The sequence below is a fragment of the Lacerta agilis genome, chromosome 10 (genome assembly GCF_009819535.1).
Source record: "Lacerta agilis isolate rLacAgi1 chromosome 10, rLacAgi1.pri, whole genome shotgun sequence".
NCBI lineage: Eukaryota > Metazoa > Chordata > Lepidosauria > Squamata > Lacertidae > Lacerta > Lacerta agilis.
The window spans coordinates 3,356,899-3,376,755 of NC_046321.1; the positions used below are offsets into that span (position 1 = coordinate 3,356,899).

The window sequence follows — 19,857 nt, forward strand, 5'->3', positions numbered from 1 at the left end:
TGGCCAGCATGACTAAGCCGCTTCTGGCGAACCAGAGCAGCGCATGGAAACGCCATTTACCTTCCCGCAGGAGTGGTACCTATTTATCTCATTGCACTATGACGTGCTTTCAAACTGCTAGGTTGGCAGGAGCAGGGACCGAGCAACGGGAGCTCACCCTGTCGCGGGGATTCGAACCGCCGAACTTCCGATCGGCAAGCCCTAGGCTCTGTGGTTTAACCCACAGCGCCACCCGCATCCCATAAAGTACCCCATAAAGGTACTGATATGAATTATAGCTTAATGTAAAACAGCGTTTGTGTGTGCAAAAAAAAATGTTTTCTTTTTGAAACTTTGAAAATAAAATTCAAGAAAGAAAAGAAATTACGCTGGAAGTCAGGGACCCAAGTCGGTTCAGGAAATAGCATCCCAGAGTGACAAGCTTTGCAAAACAAAAAATCAAAACCAGAGGAGCTGGTGCACCTGTCTTGCCACCTACCTGGGCGTAGATCTTGAGTTCCGCTTTCCCTGCCCCTTTGGCGTCGATGGTGAACTCTGCCGGCTTGTTCACAATGCAGCCGACCGGCTCCAGCCCTGGGCCAAAAGCTTTTACCTGGTGCAAAGAGGCAGAGAATGGAGTTAGGGGAGGCGAGAGCAACCTCAGGGCTCTGTTTGACAGCCATCAGGCTTCTGCATCTCCTGCAAAAGGTTGCAGCGTCTGGGACATTTTAGTTTAGACTGAGTTTATAAAATGAAACGTGGCCTGGAGAGGGTGGAGAGAGAGAGAGAGCTTTTCTCCCTCCCTCGTAACACTGGAACTTGTGAGGCTGGCTGCTGGGAGATTCAGGACAGAGAGAAGAAAACCCTTCTTTAGTTGGACTGTGGAACTACCTGCCACAGGAAGCTGTGAGGGCCACCAATGAAGATGGCTCTAAAAGACAAACACATGAAGGAGAGGGCTGCTTCTATTGCTATAATCTGTATGCTTTAATTGATATTTCATATCTATGTATATACATAGATACATACCATATTGGCCCGAATATAAGCCACATTTTTTTCCCCCAAATTCCGACCGTGAAGTGCGACTTAAATTTGCGAACTTACAAAAACTGGCTTTTCCGATATCGCTGCTGAAACAGACACATGGTAAAACGGAACGGGTGTGGGTGCCTGAGGAATTTTAAGGGAGTGGGACCTAACAGGTATATTTGGGTATTATCTTCCCCCCCCCCTTGAATTTTAAAGGTATGGCTTATTTGCAGGTGTGTTTTATATTCAGGCCAATACGGTAGATATATTTCTACTAGTGACTGTTTTTTTAATGAAAGAGTTTTCTATGTTTTTTCCAGCTGTTTCTATTTGTAAGCTGGGGGGGGGGGCGGGGAGAGGCAGGATATAAATAAAGTAATAATTATAATTATCCATGTCCACCAATCTCAATTGCTAGGTGGGCAGGAGCAGGGAACGAGCAACGGGAGCTCACCCCATCGCGGGGATTCGAACCGCCGACCTTCTGATCGGCAAGTCCTAGGCTCTGCGGTTTAACCCACAGCGCCACCCGCATAACTTGCCTCCATGGTAGGAGGCAGTAAATGCTTCTGAATACCAGTTGCTGGAAACCGCAGGAGGGGAGGGGAGGGGTCTTGTGTTCGAATCCTGCTTTGGCTACTATGAGATCAGGAAGCTGGACTAGGGGTTGGTCAGCAGGCTGTCCTGATGCTCCTTCCGTCCAATTGCTCATTCACAAGGAATCTCGCAGGGAACCAATGGCTTCCGGAGAACGCAGTAGCGATTGGCACAGACTCCGGCCGTGCGAGGCAGGTTACCTCCAACTGGCCAGGCTGCGGAGGACCTACCTTCTCCGGGAAGTACTCGTTGGTGGCGGGCAGGATGTGAGCGATGAAGGGGCTGTCCTTGATGTCCTCGTCGTCGCAGATGACATGCACGGCGTACTCGCCCGGCTCGGTCGGCCAGTAGCGGACGTCGCAAGAGCCGTCGCCTTTGTCGTCGCATTCAATCTTGGCCTGCGAGGGACCCTCAATGGAGAAGCCTGCGAGAGAGAGGGCAGGGCAGGGGTACGCGGGTCAGGCTGAGAGCAGATCACCAATCCACGGTTTCCTGGGCTGCCTGCAACCCACGTCACTGCAGCACACCGGAAATAAAGATTGAAGCAAACACCCCACGGCCAGGCCCGGATTTAGGTTTGGTGAGGCTCATATTTTTTTCCCCCAAGAAAATTTATTATATTTCATAATAATAATAAAAAACCAAACAGAATACAAACACTACAAAACAACAAAAAAGAAAGAAAAAATACATATAAGAACACTTAACTAAACAACAAGAATTAAAACATCACAATAAAAAATACAACAAATGAAAACTTTAACATCCTCAAACTTATTTAATTCTTACTTAGTAGACTTCCTCCCATCCTCTGTGCTGTGTTCATTTCAAATTTACTTTAGTAACTTTATAACGACTTTACAATTCATTAACAATTAATCTATTTCTTATCCATCCTCTTATCACTACCTTCAAAATCTTATCTCATAACTATACAAAATTAACAATTCTAACGCTTATATCCTACTTTTTCCTAAAAACAGTTCATGCTAACGCCATTGTTTCTGCTGATTTCCAGTTCAAATCTCTGCTGGTTTCCTTTCAAATATTTAACTTTTCACGTTGTTTCAAATATTCTTTGAATTTCTTCCACTCCTCTTGCACCTTCTGCTCCCTCTGGTCTCGGAGTTTCGCGGTCAGTTCAGCGAGTTCCATATATTCAATCAACTTTATCTGCCAAAGGCCCATAGCTACTGAAAGTAACGGGGCCCTTTCTATGTCCAGCTGTCCTTTGTCAACAACAAATTGTCGCTGTTTTGTGTGTTGGAACATATGCTATATGGCAATTGATGGACCTAACAGGTATTTTTATATGCCTGTTGTCTTTGTCCATGGAGTTTTCTTGGCAGGGATACTGGAGCGGCTTGCCAGTTCCTTCTCCAGGTGGAAGAATTGATGCTTTTGAATTAGAATTGATGCTTTTGAATTATGGTGCTGGAGGAGACTCTTGAGAGTCCCATGGACTGCAAGAAGATCAAACCTATCTATTCTCAAAGAAATCAGCCCTGAGTGCTCACTGGAAGGACAGATGCTGAAGCTGAGGCTCCAGTACTTTGGCCACCTCATGAGAAGAGAAGACTCCCTGGAAAAGACCCTGATGTTGGGAAAGATGGAGGGCACAAGGAGAAGGGGGCGACAGAGGACGAGATGGTTGGACAGTGTTCTCGAAGCGACTGGCATGAGTTTGGCCAAACTGCGGGAGGCAGTGAAAGATAGGCGTGCCTGGCGTGCTCTGGTCCATGGGGTCACGAAGAGTCGGACACGACTGAACGACTGAACAACAACAAGCCCATGTTGCCTTGCAACCAGTCCATGCAGAATGTAGCCACCCTATTTTGCCAAATAACTTTACTGGACCAACAGCATCCTTGGTGGCCAAATTCCTTTTTTTTTTTTTTTTTTTTTTTTTTGGCCCTTAAGCACCATAAGGTTAAAATTGACAGCATTGACATGGGTCTAAATGTATAATCTACTTTTATTGCTGGCTTAAGTGTCATGTTCCTTTAGATGCCTAGTCCTTTTAATTTTTGCATGGATAAATCCTTGTTTTCTGACTGACGGTCGAATAAAATGACTGCGAAACTCCAAGACCAGAGGGAAGAGAAGGTGCAAGAAGACTGGAAGAAATTTAAAGAATATTTGAAACGACGAGAAAAGTTGGATATTTGAATTTGAAATCAGTGGACATTATAGGCGATAGCATTAAAATGTTAGTTTAAAATAGGGCATAAGAATATTAATTGTGATTTTTTTTCATTTTCTGTATTTTTGTTAAGAATAAGGTGATAGATATAGGATGATAGATAAGGATTAAGATTAGTTGTAAAAGTAGAGTCAAAGTAGTTATAATGTTACTACAGTATATTTGAAATGAACGCAGAAGAGGAAGTCCCCCCAAGTAAGATTGTAAACAAGATTAAAATAGCTAAATATGGGTTTTGTTGTTTTAGATGTGTTTTATGTTTTGTATAAGTCTTTCTTTCTTTTTTGTGTATTTTGTAGTTTGCATTTTGTATGTATTTTTTCTTTTTCTTTTTCTGGCTTGTATTCTTTCCAAATACTAATAAATTCTTTATTAAAAAAAAAATGAATAAAATTTTGATGATGGTGAGGTACCCTAGATATAGAAAGGAGCAAAGCAGTGATATTTGAGGGAGCAGGCTAGCAGGCGGGGCCCATGACTTACACCATAGGAGCCTACACAACACAAAACACAGTTGCTGGATGTAGGTTTTATTTTATTTGTTTTTTATCTTAAACAGTCATACCTCGGGTTGCGAACGCCGCGGGCTGCAAACGTGCCTCCCGCACAGATCACGTTCGCAACCTGAGCGTCCACTGTATTTTGGAAATGTACATGCAGTTTCTTCCCCTTTGAATTTTTTTGGGGCCCCCAAGAGAGTGGGGCCCTAAGCTACAGCTGTGCCCACAGCCACAGAGCAGGCATGGTTTCCATTGGCTGTTCAGGACTGGGGTTTCTTGCTGGTTTGGGCTTAGGTTGTGGCCCCTGGAAGGGACGCAGGTGGCGCTGTGGGTTAAACCACAGAGCCTAGGCATAGCTGTCAACTTTGTTTTGTTGTTCTTTTTATCATTGTTTTGGCATATTATTTTTTGCACGTATGTTTTTATAAAAGAAAAGTATAATTTACTGTACAGGACGATATGTAATGTAATATGGTGGTTTTTCTTGTTGTGACATATGAAAATGTATAAATAAATAAATAAAAATATCATATTTTTTGCTCCATAAGACACACTTTTTTCCTCCTAAAAAGTAAGGGGAAATATCTGTGCGCCTTATGGAGTGAATGGTGGTCCCTGGAGCTGAATTGCCCAGGGGCCAAAAGAGGATCCTGCTTTTTATTTTACAAAGAGAAAAGGGGGTGTTGAAAGGACCCCGCTCAGCAGCTGAGCAGCAAGAGATCGGGAGAGAGATAAGAGTCCAGGCTCCCTTTCAGCCCCACCCTCCATTGTTGAATGTGCTGCAGAGGGAGGTTGTTTGTTTCCCCAGCGACATGTGACTGGCTGATTAGATTATCTGTCTGGAAACAGTAGAAATGGCACCCTTTCCTTCAGATTTTTTCAGAAATGTGAGTTAAACCCCATAAAAATGGGGCTTTTCCTCTTTGCTTTCCCCCCTTTGCAAAAGGAGCTTTACTTTTCCTCCTTTGCAAAAAAAAAAAAAAAAAGCTGCAAAACCTTTAGCTGATCCTCAAAAAAAAAAAAAAAAACAACTAGGGCTTTTCCCTTTGCAAAAAAGCTGCAAAACTTTTAGCTGATCCTCAAAAAAATAAAATAAACAAAACCAGGGCTTTTAGAGGAGGAAAACCAGAAAAATATTTTTTCCTTGTTTCCTCCTCTAAAAATGAGGTGTGCCCTATGGTCCGGTGCGTCCTATGGAGCGAAAAATACGGTACTAGATTTTGCTTTGCTGGTGTTTCACAGTGGTGGCTCCAAGACTGAGAAACGGTCCCCATCCCATCCGGCCCAACCCACCTTGCCCCCGCTGTGACTTACCAAGGGTGCCCACTTCTGTGCCAATCGCCTCGACAACGAAATCTGCCGACTTGCCCACCACGCCAGTCTCCAAGCCAGGGCCCCAGGCCCTGACCTTCTGTACTCCAGCCTCTGGTCCCACCTGCACCTCAAAGGGACTGGGGAGGGAGGGGGAGAAAAAAAGTTAAGTCCATGCCACACCAAGATTGGGAGTCAGATTGGGAGCCAGCCCTGCAAGCTGGAACCAGCCACCCTAGAATCCACTAGTGCCCCAAAGCAACGCTCAAATCGAGTTTTGTTCCATAAAAACACGTGCAGAGATTTTTTGTTTCTCGTTTTGCAGAATTCGTAGAACATCCATAGAATTGTAGAGCTGCGAGGGACCCTGTGCATTATCTAGTCCTCCGGGCTGCGGAGATTTCACTAGACTTTTCCCTTTTCAAGGAAATGGTGCTGTTGTAAACTGCCCTTCACCCAAAGATCTCGGGGCAAATCACAAGAAAAAAATATAAAATAAAAGCAGAAATAAATACAGGTGGAACTCGAAAAATTAGAATATCGTGGAAAAGTCCATTTATGTCAGCAATTGTTTTCATTAGCTACTGGAGTTTAATATATGAGAGAGACTCATGACATGCAAAGCGAGATATGTCAAGCCTTTGTTTGTTATAATTGTGATGATTATGGGGTGCAGCTGATGAAAATCCCAAAGTTGAAATTGTTGATTTGGGGTTCTCATCAGCTGTACGCCATAATCATCACAATTATAACAAATAAAGGCTTGACATATCTCGCTTTGCATGTCATGTGTCTATCTCATGTATTAGTTTCACCTTTTAAGTTGAATTACTGAAAGAAATGGACCTTTCCACAATATTCTAATTTTCCGAGTTTCACCTGTAGCTACAACAAAAGCAACAAAACTATAACCCTCATAAAGGTAAAGATAAAGGGACCCCTGACCGCGAACGACTCTGGGGTTGCGGCGCTCATCTCACTTTACTGGCCGAGGGAGCCGGCGTACAGCTTCCGGGTCATATGGCCAGCATGACTAAGCCGCTTCTGGCGAACCAGAGCAGCGCACGGAAACGCCGTTTACCTTCCCGCCGGAGTGGCTCCTATTTATCTACTTGCACTCTGACGTGCTTTCGAGCTGCTAGGTGGGCAGGAGCTGGGACCAAACAACGGGAGCTCACCCCGTCGCGGGGATTCGAACCACCGACCTTCTGATTGGCAAGCCCTAGGCTCTGTGGTTTAGACCACAGCGCCACCCGCATCCATCATGCAAACACATAAAAAAGGCTGTCGAGTACCGTGTTTCTCCTAAAATAAGACACCGTCTTATATTTTTTTTCGCTCAACAAAATACAGTGTGGCTTATTTTCAGGGGATGTCTTATTTTAACCGTGTTGCATAAGTACGCTGCATAGCCACGCCTCTCCAGGCTGTTTTAATGGGAGGTACCACGTCACTATGGCTTATTTTCGGGGTATGGCTTATTTTGGGGGAACGGCTTATATTTCGCAAATGCATAGAAATCCTGCTATGGCTTATTTTATGGCTATGTCTTATTTTAGGAGAAACAGGGTACTAATCAGGCTGCGGAATATTAATCAGCCAAATATATTTCACATCAATGAGGACTAGAAGCTTGCTTTGAGAAAGGCAGCCGAGATTCTCAAGAGCTTCGATTCCGCTCGCCTCGGGCACTTTTTCTGCATGCGCAGGATTGCACCGTGCCCCACACGGCCTTTTCCTTACCTCCTTGGGATGGCGTAGCCGCCCCATGTGATAGACACTACGTATTTCCCGGGGACCGTCGGGTAGTAGTCGCATTCGTATACCCCGTCGCCAACGTCCCGAACCTTCACCGGCTCCTCAGTGCCTTCTGCGAAAAAGGGGCGGGAGCAAAGATTTGAATGGCAGGGGTATGGGAACCTGGGCATGTACAAAGTGCCCAGCCGATCAAGCGATTGGTTGGCCGATTTCTTCACTGGGTTCAATTTTATTCTTCCATCTCTTTCCACGAACCTTTATTTATTTAATAAGATTTATACACTGCTTGACTGTGGGGGGCGGATGGACCTCAAAGCGGTTTGCAGAAAGATAAATCAAGAAAATCAAGAAAGCCTGACAATAGTTTAAAACATGCAAAACGTTAAAATGCTAAAGCAGGTTAAGAATCGCACCGGCGTTTCTAAGAACCCGGGTGCCTAAAACAAGAATGTTTTTAGCAGGTGCCGGAAAGAGCGCTTGATATCAAGAGGCAGGGAGTTCCAAAAGTTCAGGCACTGCCACGCTAAGCAATCACGTTCTTGCAAATGAGGAGCAGGTATGGTACCCGCGGTGGCACACTTGGGGCAAGGAGATTGTGTAGGTCAACCGGTTTATCGAGAGCTTTGTATACTAATAGCAAACGACACCTTGAATTTGTCCTGGCAGCAAATCGACAGCCATTGCGGATCCCTGAGCGCAGGCGTCACATTCGGACAAGGCCTCGCTCCTGTCAGCAATCGTGCCGCAGCATCCTGCACCCACAGCAGCCACTGGCAGCCTGGGTACCAGGAACCCTCCTGCGCTTACGAATCTATGGGGGAAATGAGAGTCCGCTGCCCTACCACCCCCCCATCTGCCGCCCGAGGTGGCTATTGCACCCTGCCTAAGAGCAGAGCCAGCCTCTGTTATTTAGCGGAAATGTACAATTATCTGCTGGAAATGTAAAGAAGAAGAAGGCACCTTTTATCATACGTGGTGAACATGTAAGGCAGGCATAGGCAAACTCGGCCCGCCAGATGTTTGAGGACTACAACTCCCATCATCCCTGACCACTGGTGCTGTTAGCTAGGGATCATGGGAGTTGTAGTCCCAAAACATCTGGAGGGCCGAGTTTGCCTACGCCTGATGTAAGGTAGCAAAAGTATTCTGGGAAATGATATACGATGAATTGAAAAAAAAAGGTTTGAAATAACTTTTACCAAAAAAACAAACAAACCCAGAAGCTTTTCTATTAGGAATTGTAGGTGCTGGGATCCCAAAGGAGCAGAAAAGACTGTTTATATATGTGACAACAGCTGTGCGAGTATTATTGGGCCAGAGGTGGAAAGGAGATAAAATTCCTACCAGAGAAAAGTGGCAGACTAAGTTGATGGACTATACCGAAATGGCAAAAATGACCGGAAAAATCAGAAATCAGGAAAATTTTAATAAGGAATGGGGGAAATTTATAATTTATCTTTAAAACCATTGTAAATAGCTAAAACCGTTAGTAGGATTGGAGTAACGCTTGTAGTTTAATGGTGAATTTTGATTAATAATAGGACCCACAAAGGGGAGGATGGAAGTCCAGGAGAATTCATTGCAATCTTCTTTTTGTATGATTTATGTTTGATATATCTCTGTAAAATTTTAAGGCGCTGTGGTAAGAATGTACAGTGCACGTTAACATGTAAGACCAAAGAAATTACCGTATTTTTCGCTCCATAAGAGGCACTTTTTTCCTCCTGAAAAGTAAGGGGAAATATCTGTGCGTCTTATGGAGCGAATGGTAGTCCCTGGAGCTGAATTGCCCAGGGGCCAAAAGAGGATCATGCTTTTTATTTTACAAAGAGAAAAGGGGGTGTTGAAAGGACCCCACTCAGCAGCTGATCAGCAAGAGATCGGGAGAGAGATAAGAGTCCCGGCTCCCTTTCAGCCCCGCCCTCCATTGTTGAATGTGCTGCAGAGGGAGGTTGTTTGTTTCCCCAGTGACATGTGACTGGCTGATTAGATTATCTGTCTGGAAACTGTAGAAAAGGCTTCCTTTCCTTTAGAAGCTGCAGAAATGTGAGTTGAACCCCATAAAAACAGGCCTTTTCCTCTTTGCTTTTCCCCCTTTGCAAAAGGAGCTTTGCTTTTCCCCCTTTGCAAAAAAAGCTGCAAAACTTTTAGCTGATCCTCAAAAAACCAGGGCTTTTCCCTTTGCAAAAAAAAGCTGCAAAACTTTTAGCTGATCCTCAAAAAACCAGGGCTTTTCCCTTTGCGAAAAAAGCTGCAAAACTTTTAGCTGATCCTCAAAAAAACAGGGCTTTTAGAAGAGGAAAACCAGAAAAAATATTTTTTTTCTTGTTTCCTCCTCTAAAAACGAGGTGCGCCCTATGGCCCGATGCACCCTATGGAGCAAAAAATACTGTAATTTGAAAAGAAAGGGTAGAGCCGGCCTCGATTGGGGCGAATTTACCAGCACTTACTTGGTCCCTTGACCACGACTTTCAGCTCCCCGGTGCCAGCGCCTTTAGTGTAGACCTTGAAGTCTGCCACCTCCTTCACTCGCATCCCCTTGGGCTGGAGCCCACGACCCATGGCCCGGCAGGCATTGGGGCTGCACGCTACGGAGAAGGAGAGAGAAAGGGCAGGTTAGATGCCAAAGAGGGTTTCCGGCCACACGGTTCACTCTCCACACGCCTGGCTTCGTCGGATGCGCAGCGACGCTCTCGGGAGAGGGCTGGGATTCGGCAGGCAAGGCACACTAAGCGTGCCACACCTCTTGCCACCCTCAAAATGTGGCCAAGGTACCCGGGGCTAGCCAAACACTGTGACGCCACCCAGGTGCTGTGGGTAGGGTGCCACCCAAACAGTCATTTGCACACCCGGGACCGGGTCAGCTCGAAGGAGACCCTCCATGCAACGACTCGCGAGCAAGACAAGCAGAAGGGTTGGCAGCGGAGGAGATCCAGCCCGATTGAAGCACTAGCTATTCTCTCCAAAAAAGGGGGGGAACCCTTTTAGATGGCTCTGGCTGGAGTTTCTAAGGGACGCGGGTGGCGCTGTGGTCTAAACCACTGAGCCTAGGGCTTGCCGATCGGAAGGTCGGCGGTTCGAATCCCCACGACGGGGTGAGCTCCCGTTGCTCGGTCCCAGCTCCTGCCCACCTAGCAGTTTGAAAGCACGTCAAGGTGCAAGTAGATAAATAGGGACCACTCCGGCGGGAAGGTAAACGGCGTTTCCGTGCGCTGCTCTGGTTCGCCAGAAGCGGCTTAGTCATGCTGGCCACATGACCCGGAAGCTGTACGCCGGCTCCCTCGGCCAGTAAAGCGAGATGAGCGCCGCAACCCCAGAGTCGTCCGCGACTGGACCTAATGGTCAGGGGTCCCTTTACCTTTAGCTGGAGTTTCTCAGGCATCAAGCATGGGTTTCCCTTAATACCTTTTGCTTAAAACTGTATACGTCACAAAGTGTATCCTACGTCAGCTGCCCACAGCTCCGCGGGGTCATCACTGACCCACTTTTGCAAGCGAAACCAAAAAAATCAAGCCGTTTCGGTTCAGAAAGGGGCAGGCCAAATGATCAGTGGGTTGCAGCAACTCTCCGATGGAGAAAGGTTGCAGCGTATGGGGACGTTTTAGCTTAGAAACAAGGCGAGTAATTGGGGGCATCGCAGAGGTGCGTAGAAATAAGCATGGAGATCGTGGGAGCGAGAAAAGGTTTCCTTCCTCTCTCGTAACCTCAGAACTCACATACATCCAGTGAAGCTAAATGCTGGGAGGTTAAGGTTAATCTGTGGAACTCCCTGCCACTGGATGGCCACCGACTTGGGAGGGATTTACAAAGAGGACTATACAAATTCACGGAGGAAAGGGCTATCGATGGCTCCTAGACATGCTGGCTATGCTCTTCCTCCGCAGTTGGAGGCAGCAATGCTTCTGAATTCCTAATTACTGGAAATCACAGGAGGGGAGTTCAGATCCTGCTCACTGGTTTCTCATTGGGGCATCTGGTTGACCGCTGTGAGAACAGGATATTGGACTAAGTGGGCCAGTGGCCTGATCCAGCGGGCTCTTTTTCTGTTCTTATTATTCCCTGGAAACCCGCTTTGCAGAGAATCGCGAGCTCTTCAACCACCTTCTCTTGGGCCTGATTTTGTAAACTTCCATATTTTCTGATCAAGACTCACCTGGAACCCAAGCATGCACGGGGCAACCATTTCTTAACTTTTTAATCACATGCCCTTATGCTGATCGTGCTGCAACGACTCCAGAATCGGGGCCACGACCCAGTAATTGAAGATCAATGGCCTAGAGCTCTAGACCAATGTGGGGTCCTTCTCCCCAGTTGTATCAGGCGAGCACAATTAAAGGATATTTACGTGTACGAAAGAGGGGAAGGAACGGCATTGAGGGTGGGTGGAGAGGAAGATGGAGGGAAATGAATTAGCAATGATGGTTTAGTGCAGGAACAGCCAACCTGGTGCTCCCCCCCGCCCCAAGGTGCTGCGGGACTCGCACCCACCTCCCAATTGTTGGCCATGCTGGCAGTGGCTGATGGAGGTCAGAGGGTGGATGATGGGAATGTTCAGGGTGGCAGGAGAGGATATATTGTTTATTAATATCCGTCCTAACTTGTGCTAGCAACTTCCTTCACTTAGCAGAGTTTACCTCCCCCTTTTTACATGCACAGCAGATAGCTGGTTGCAGGCTCGTGTGAGCCTCTCCCTATTATACAATTCAGTCTGTCTCAGATTGAATTGTACATTCCTGGTAAGTTCCCTTGAATCCCTCTTAAAAGAATAAAGGCGCCACAATCTTACTCAAAGTCAATAAAAGAATTGACTTTTATTTATTTTTTTGACTATGGCAGACCAACACGACTACCTACCTGTCAATAAAAGAAGTTTACTTACGACAGTTCACAGACTTAGTTACAAACATGTACATGTGGATCTACCCCAGGGGTAGGCAACCTAAGGCCCGCGGGCCGCATGCGGCCCAATCGCCTTCTCACTCCAGCCCGCGGACGGTCCAGGAATCAGCGTGTTTTTACATGAGTAGAATGTGTCCTTTTATTTAAAATGCATCTCTGGCTTATTTGTGGGGCATAGGAATTCATTCATTCCCCCACCCACCCACCCAATATAGTCCGGCCCACCACATGATCTGAGGGACGGAGGACCGGCCCACGGCTGGAAAAGGTTGCTGACCCCTGATCTACCCCATATGGGGGAATAACCCCAGTGTTTCTGCTAGCTAAACAGCTAGCAGGGCAGTCCTAGCTCAAAAGCTGGTCAAACAAAGAAGGAAGTCAAAAAGAGGGAAGGATGCTTCGTGACTCGTCCTTTTGTTACCTGGACAGGTAAGGCCACGCCCACCTTCTATCACATGCAAAAGGAAGGATGGTCCAGCCAGGAGGAACAGGAAGTTTCAACTGGCTGGACCAAACATCCCCTCGCATGTCTTCTCTAGCATTGCAAGGAATGTTGTACTTGACTGCCTCTCATGGATCACATCCCACGGTGGATGGGTGCCCCTTAGATTGGCAGAGGAGGAGAAAGCCGCAGAGATGCTTAGGGGAAAGGCTGTGGCTTGCAGGCAGCACAGCAGCTCAAAGTGAAGCATGCTGGTCCTTTGGTGCAGGCACATCTCTCAAATGCATGACCTCAAGTCCATGCCACAAGCGACAGGCACGTGGGAAAGAGACAGCTATGGGGCAGGCAGCACGATGCCATGCAGAACCCTAAACTCCCGAGGCAGATCGAGGAAGGCACTGGGGTCAGCCTGACAGAGTTGCTGAGCTGGGACCCCCAAGCTGAGAAGGGGGGTACCCCTTGCTTGAGGGTTATTATGGGGAAGCTTTCTCATATCCTTCCAGATTTAACAGATCTGTATTTTTTAACAAAACCCAATCCCTTAACCAACATAGGCAGGATGCTTCATAATATAATTTCAAATCTCGCAGAGAAAAACCTCCTCTTTCTTTAGTATCTTTCTTGCCTGGTATAGCCGGCAGTCAAAGCAGCTGAGGTCTTGCAAGGACTTGTCTTTCACTGCATTGCAAACCGCCTAGCAGTCTCTCTGCAGACGCAGGGCTGAAAACATATGAACCTTCTCCCCCACCCCATGAACCAAGCAACCAAACAAACGAAACAGGAGTCTGGGGGAGGGGACACAGTGGCTCTGCCCGTTCCATGCCGTTGCCGGGCCATCTCATGCCAGGAAGCGCGGGCACAAGCGAGGCTTCGCCAGGCCTGCTCTTACTAACTTGGTTTGCGAGGCTTGGGCATGGTGGGGGGTGGGATTTTCTTGGCCTTGTCGGCGGGCGGGGTGCGGACAGACTGAGGGATGATCTGGAGGGGGGAGACGCCAGGCGGAGGCGGGGGGAACGGCGCTGGAGGATCCGAGGAGAAAGGAGAGGATGAGTTAGTGATGTTTGATGGGGTGGGGAAGCAGGGAGAAGCCTCCCCCCCCCCAAGCAGACAGACCAGCACCCGGCATGAGGAAGCAAGGAGCTATTGGCCTCAGTTTCCCCATCTGTGTAATGGGAATGCTGATCTCCTAGTCATTTACCTAAGGCAAGCATGGGGAAACTAGGTTTGTAGATCTGTAAAATGGCCACAGCAGCCATAAGGCTCAGAACAGTAGGTCCCATTTAGCTCAGTTGAACTCAGGCCCTAGTAGGACTGCACCCTAAGAACCGGATCTGGTTGCGAAGCGCGATTTAGCGCCTCTGCGCATGCACAGACGCCGAAACCCGGAAAGTAACCCGTTCCGGTACTTCCGGGTCCGGCACGTTCGTAACCTGTAGCGAACGCAACCCGAGGTATGACTGTACCAGGTTTTTGGGGGGAGTGGGGGTCTGAGCATCACTGGTTTTTCTTCTGTGAAATGGGTATATGGTGACCACAACGGTTTCTTGTATTTCCCAACCTGTCCCCTTGGATCCAAGAAAGGTTGAGAACGTCCTACCCTATTAAGGTACAAAGGGATTCATTTATTATTATTATTATTATTATTATTATTATTATTATTATTTCACTTTTTCTGCAAAGATCTTGGGGCGGCATCCACGAGGTTATGCCGTTTGCTTTTGCACGACAGCCCTGTGAATTAGGTAGGGTCCGGCTGGGATATCGCAACAGGTCCAGGGTCACCCTCCCTTTGTGCCCAGATTTGAACCCAGGTCTCCCTGGATCCAGCGTTCTACCAACTATACCACACGGGATCCCCTTGATGATGACGATTTATTTTATTAATTCCCAGACACAATTCTCCTCCCCCCCTTTCCATTTTCACAACAACCCTGTGAAGTAGGTAACTTAGGCTGAGAGTCAGGGATGGGCCCCCCCCCAAGGTCACCCGGTGAGCTTCATGACCAAGGGGGGGAGGGGAGTGCGATTTGAACCCCGGTCTTTCCCATGTCCTAGCTCTAACCACTACCCCACACTGCCTCGCCACTATCAGACCGCAAAGGCTTCTTTCTGCTGGTTGAGTGTTAAGGAAATGATTAGGGTGGCATTTTGGAGGCGAAAAACAGGCATGGAGGTGTGGAGGGGGAGGGAAGGAAGGAAGGAAGGAAGGAAGGAAGGAAGGAAGGAAGGAAGGAACAGGAAGATGGGTCCCCAAGAGAGAAGTGGCAGGCAGCCTTACCTTCTGAGATGTTGACCGTGAAGGGGCTTTTGGGGATCTGAGCCCCCGCAAAGGTGACGTAGAGAGTGTGCGGACCCTCCAGGATGGGGTGGTAAGTGCAGCGGAAGATGCTGTCGCCCTTGTCCTCCAGTACCACCTCCACGGTGTCGCGGCGGCCCTGGGGGTCCACGATCACCACACCCACGTCTCCAGTTCCCGCACCTGTCGGGCAGAGGCGGCATAAGAGGCACGGCTCAGGATCCAACCCACCCACCCCACACACACACACACCATCCACTCCATCTAGTGTTTGATCCGTGTCCTCACAGGGGGCTGGGCTGGATGACCTCTGGGGGGTCCCTTCCAACTTTACAGTTTGAGGACTCTGGCTGTCGGAAGAATTGTGTGCCTTCCCACGGGTGCCAGTCCTCTCCGCACCCTCTCGGCCGTTTCCCCCGAGGAGGCCCACGATCCGTGCTTCAAATGGCTTTGGGAAGGGGTGGAAGAAGTTCCTGCTGGGATATTGGGGTTGCCAAGTGAGGAGCGTCCCAGACCCTGAGATCTCAGAGCCTGAAACTGAGAGCTACGGATCGCCCCTACTGACGTCACAGGGAAGAGCCCCTGGTGATGTCACTGGGAAAGACCCTGGAGACGGAAGTTAATTGGGAATGAGGAGAGGATGAGCTCAGACCTGCAGAGTCTAAGCCAGGCATAGGCGAACTCGCCCGCCAGATGTTTTAGGACTACAGCTCCCATCATCCCTGACCACTGGTCCTGTTAGCTAGGGATCATGGGAGTTGTAGTCCCGAAACATCTGGAGGGCCGAGTTTGCCTATGCCTGGTCTAAGCTATGCTTGGCAGCCATCTCCTGCTGAGCTGAAGCTTGCAAAATACATACACGATCTTCTTAAACTATTATTATTATTATTATTATTGTTATTGGCACTCTCGCCCATCTGGAGGACAAAGCGCTCTCCCTGCTGCCTGCAGTGGGGGCATCGTGCAGGCAAAGTTGGAGAATTTCAAGTCAAGAGATGGAGGTCTGGCAACCCTCGGGGGGAATGCCCATTGGCGGCAATTAGCCAGGAAGCTTCCACGTGCAGGGGCAGTCTACCTTGGATGTCTCAGGGTGCTGGAGGCACTCAGTCGGGCATGGCTGCCTGAACATAGCTGTCAACTTTTCCCTTTTTTTTAAGGGAAATTCCCTTATTCCGAATAGGATTCCTCGCAAGAAAAGGGGAAAGTTGACAGCTATGTGTCTGAAGGCTTCTCAGAGGCATTTGCCTGGCCACTTACCTGCCGTGTAGATGTCAAAGTAGGTGGGCTTGTGAGCTACATTGCCCACGGGCTCCAGGCCTGGCCCCCGGGCCGTCACCTTGTTGGCATCCCCCAGGGCCATGCCCACGTTGACCTCGAAGGGGCTCTTGTCGATATTCTGCCCGGCAAAGAGCACCGTGACCTAGGGCAGGAGAGCAGGGAGGGGAAGAGGGTGAATTTTTTTCTATGGGGAGGGAACCAGCCTGGACTGGCACACACTGGCGAAGGGCCAGAAAGGGGCAAAACCATCAAGGGTTGGAACAACGCTCCTGCGAGGAAAGATTCCTGCATCGCGTGGGGTTGGACATCTCTTTTAAAGCGGAACCAGTGAAGGCGGTGATGGTCCTGTGTGAGTGCCTGGAGGCGGTTGGAGGATGGATGGCAGCTAACAGATTGAGGTTGAATCCTGACAAGACAGAAGTACTGTTTTTGGGGAGATAGGAGGCGGGCAGGTGTGGAGGACTCCCTGGTCCTGAATGGGGCAACTGTGCCTCTGAAGAACCAGGTGCGCAGCCTGGGGGTCATTTTGGACTCACAGCTGTCCATGGAGGCGCAGGTCAATTCTGCGTCCGGGGCAGCTGTCTACCAGCTCCATCTGGTACGCAGGATGAGACCCTCCCTGCCCGCAGACTGTCTCGCCAGAGTGGTGCATGCTCTGGTTATCTCCCGCTTGGACTACTGCAATGCTCTCTGCGTGGGGCTACCTTTGAAGGGGACCCAGAAACTACAACTAATCCAGAATGCAGAAGCTAGACTGGTAACTGGGAGCGGCCGCCGGGACCACATAACACCGGTCCTGAAAGACCTACATTGGCTCCCAGGACATTTCCGAGCACAATTCAAAGTGTTGGTGTTGACTTTTAAAGCCCTAAACGGCCTTGGTCCTGTAGACCTGAAGGAGCGTCTCCACCCCCATTGTTCAGCCCGGACACTGAGGTCCAGCTCCGATGGCCTTCTGGCGGTTCCCTCCCTGCGAGAAGCAAGGTTACAGGGAACCAGGCAGAGGGCCTTCTCGGTGGTGGCACCTTCCCTGTGGAATGCCCTCCCGTCAGATGTCAAGGAAACAACGATCCAACTTTTAGAAGACATCTGAAGGCAGCCCTGTTTAGGGAAGTTTTTAATGTTTGATGTTTTATTGTGTTTTTAATATTCTGTTGGGAGCTGCCCAGAGTGGCTGGGGAAACCCAGCCGGATGGGTGAGGTAAAAATTATAATTATAATTTTAATTACTAGATGACTTCCGGGACGGTCCCTTCCAGCTCAACACTTCTCTGATTCCATGCTCACAGATGAAGAGGGCCTCTCACCTTATGCAAGCCAGCCACCTTCGGCACGTAGGAGACAGAATACGTCCGGTCCTTGTCATTGTTGGCGACCACTTTGGCCTGGGTGGATGAGGAACGAAAGCAGGAGACATTATTTCCTAGCGAGACCCACCCTCGCCCGCGTCCCTACGGCGGTGTCCCGCAATGCAGGGCCTTCCATTTGTTGCTAGACTCTGCCGTGGGAAATGGCAAAGGATTGTGGGAGTTGTAGTCCAGCAACAGCTGGAGGGCTGCGTGTTCCCGATCCTTGTTTGGTATTTCAGGAGGCGTTGAGACTCGGATTCCCTGCCGTGTCTTTTGCCTGCAAAGCCCCCCGTTTTAATTCGATCAGGCGCAGGACCCCACAAAACCCGGGGCTTTCGGGAGGGCAAGGAGAAGAGCAGAAGGCTGCAGAGCCCAGTACCTCCTCTGTGTGTCCTTCGGGGTCTTCGATGTACACCAGCACCTCTCCCAATCCTGCCTCAATGGTTTCCACTGTGAAATGGGCTGGTTTCAGCACTGTGTTACCGTGGGGCTCAATACCTGCGAGGAACGTCAGATACGTTAGACGGGATACAGCAGGTGGAACACGTCCCTTTCCAGTTCCCCAGTTCTTCTTCTTCTTCTTCTTCTTCTTCTTCTTCTTCTTATTATTATTATTATTACAGTGGTACCCCAGGTTATGTACGCGATCCATTCTGGGTCGTGGTACATAACGCGGGCGTGTGTATCATGAACGCACGGGGGGGGAAACCAGAAGAAGCGCGATTTGAGCGCTTCTGCGCATGCACAAAGTGCGCAGAACGCTTCTGCGCATCCAGGGGTTGCGCACGGGTCGTGCGCGCTCCGGAAACACTTCTGGGTTGCGGGCGTTCGCAACTCGAACGTCCGCAACACGGGGTGTGCGTAACCCGGGGTACCACCGTATTTCCGCTTTTCTGAATCCTCATAGAATCGTAACGCGGTTCCAACCCCCTCCTCCACGAATTATCAAGAATTCGTAACAATCTTCTTGCGCAAAGCTCCCGGAACTTTGATTTCGCCCGGTCTCTGTTATACCTTTTGCCTGACCGGCTTATCAAATCAGGCAGCGAGCATTCAGCAACTCCAGAGGCTTCTGTTGAGATTCCTGCATCGCGGGGGCTTGGACTCCACGATCTTTGGGGGTCCCATCCCAATTGTGGGCTCTTTAACTGCCTTCTCAGCAATTCACTCATTCCATGCTTTTCAACCGACTTCCCCATCTAATGTTTATTTTAAAGTGGGTTTTGTTTGTTGGTTTGTTTGTTTGCCTTCGGGCAACAGAGCCCTTTAATTCACTTTGCATTTGTAAACCCGAAGTCCTGGTACATGACTGAATTACTCCCTTCAGCGATTCTATAGCTCTGACTCCTGCATTGCAGTGGGCTGGGATGGATGACCCTCGGGGGTCCCATTCTATGATTCTATGAAATGGAAATAAGAGTCCAGAGGCCCCCTCTTTAGCTCCAGAACACAGAAGGCTTCTCTGGTTGATTGATCCGGATTGATCCCTTTCTTAAAGTGATGGGAGCAGGCTAGGGCAGGCCTTCTCCTGGTCAACTGGGAGTTGGGTGGTAAAGGTAAAGGGACCCCGTGTCCGACTCTGGGGTTGTGGCGCTCATCTCGCTTTACTGTCCAAGGGAGCTGGCGTACAGCTTCCGGGTCATGTGGCCAGCATGACTAAGCCGCTTCTGGCAAACCAGAGCAGCGCACGGAAACCCCGTTTACCTTCCCGCCGGAGTGGTACCTATTTATCTACTTGCACTTTGATGTGCTTTCGAACTGCTATATTGGCAGGAGCTGGGACCGAGCAACGGGAGCTCACCCCATCGCGGGGATTCGAACCGCCGACCTTCTGATCGGCAAGCCCTAGGCTCTGTGGTTTAACCCGGGACCCCTGACCGTTAAGTCCAGTTGTGGACGACTCTGGGGTTGCGGTGCTCATCTCGCTCTATAGGCCAAGGGAGCCGGTGTTTGTCCGCAGTTTTTCCGGGTCATGCGGCCAGCATGACTAAGTCGCTTCTGGCGAACCAGAGCAGTGAATAGAAATGCAATTTACCTTCCCGCCAGAGCGGTACCTATTTATCTACTTGCACTTTGACGTGCTTTCAAACTGCTAGGTTGGCAGGAGCAGGGACCGAACAACCCCGTCATTGCGGGGATTTGAACCGCCGACCTTCTGATCAGCAACCCCTAGGCTCTGTGGTTTAACCCACAGCGCCACCCACGTCCCTTGG

General features: G+C 49.0%; 1 protein-coding gene across 1 annotated transcript in view; it reads right to left on the reverse strand.

Moving 5' to 3' along the window:
* Window positions 1-19,857, reverse strand: part of FLNC (filamin C) — a 128,781-nt gene that overhangs the window by 65,364 nt on the left and 43,560 nt on the right. Inside the window, 9 exon segments of the mRNA XM_033163497.1 lie at window positions 479-592; window positions 1,839-2,032; window positions 5,626-5,762; window positions 7,366-7,492; window positions 9,831-9,968; window positions 15,000-15,200; window positions 16,275-16,437; window positions 17,603-17,680; window positions 18,024-18,142. Of these exon segments, the coding sequence (XP_033019388.1) occupies window positions 479-592; window positions 1,839-2,032; window positions 5,626-5,762; window positions 7,366-7,492; window positions 9,831-9,968; window positions 15,000-15,200; window positions 16,275-16,437; window positions 17,603-17,680; window positions 18,024-18,142 (1,271 nt within the window).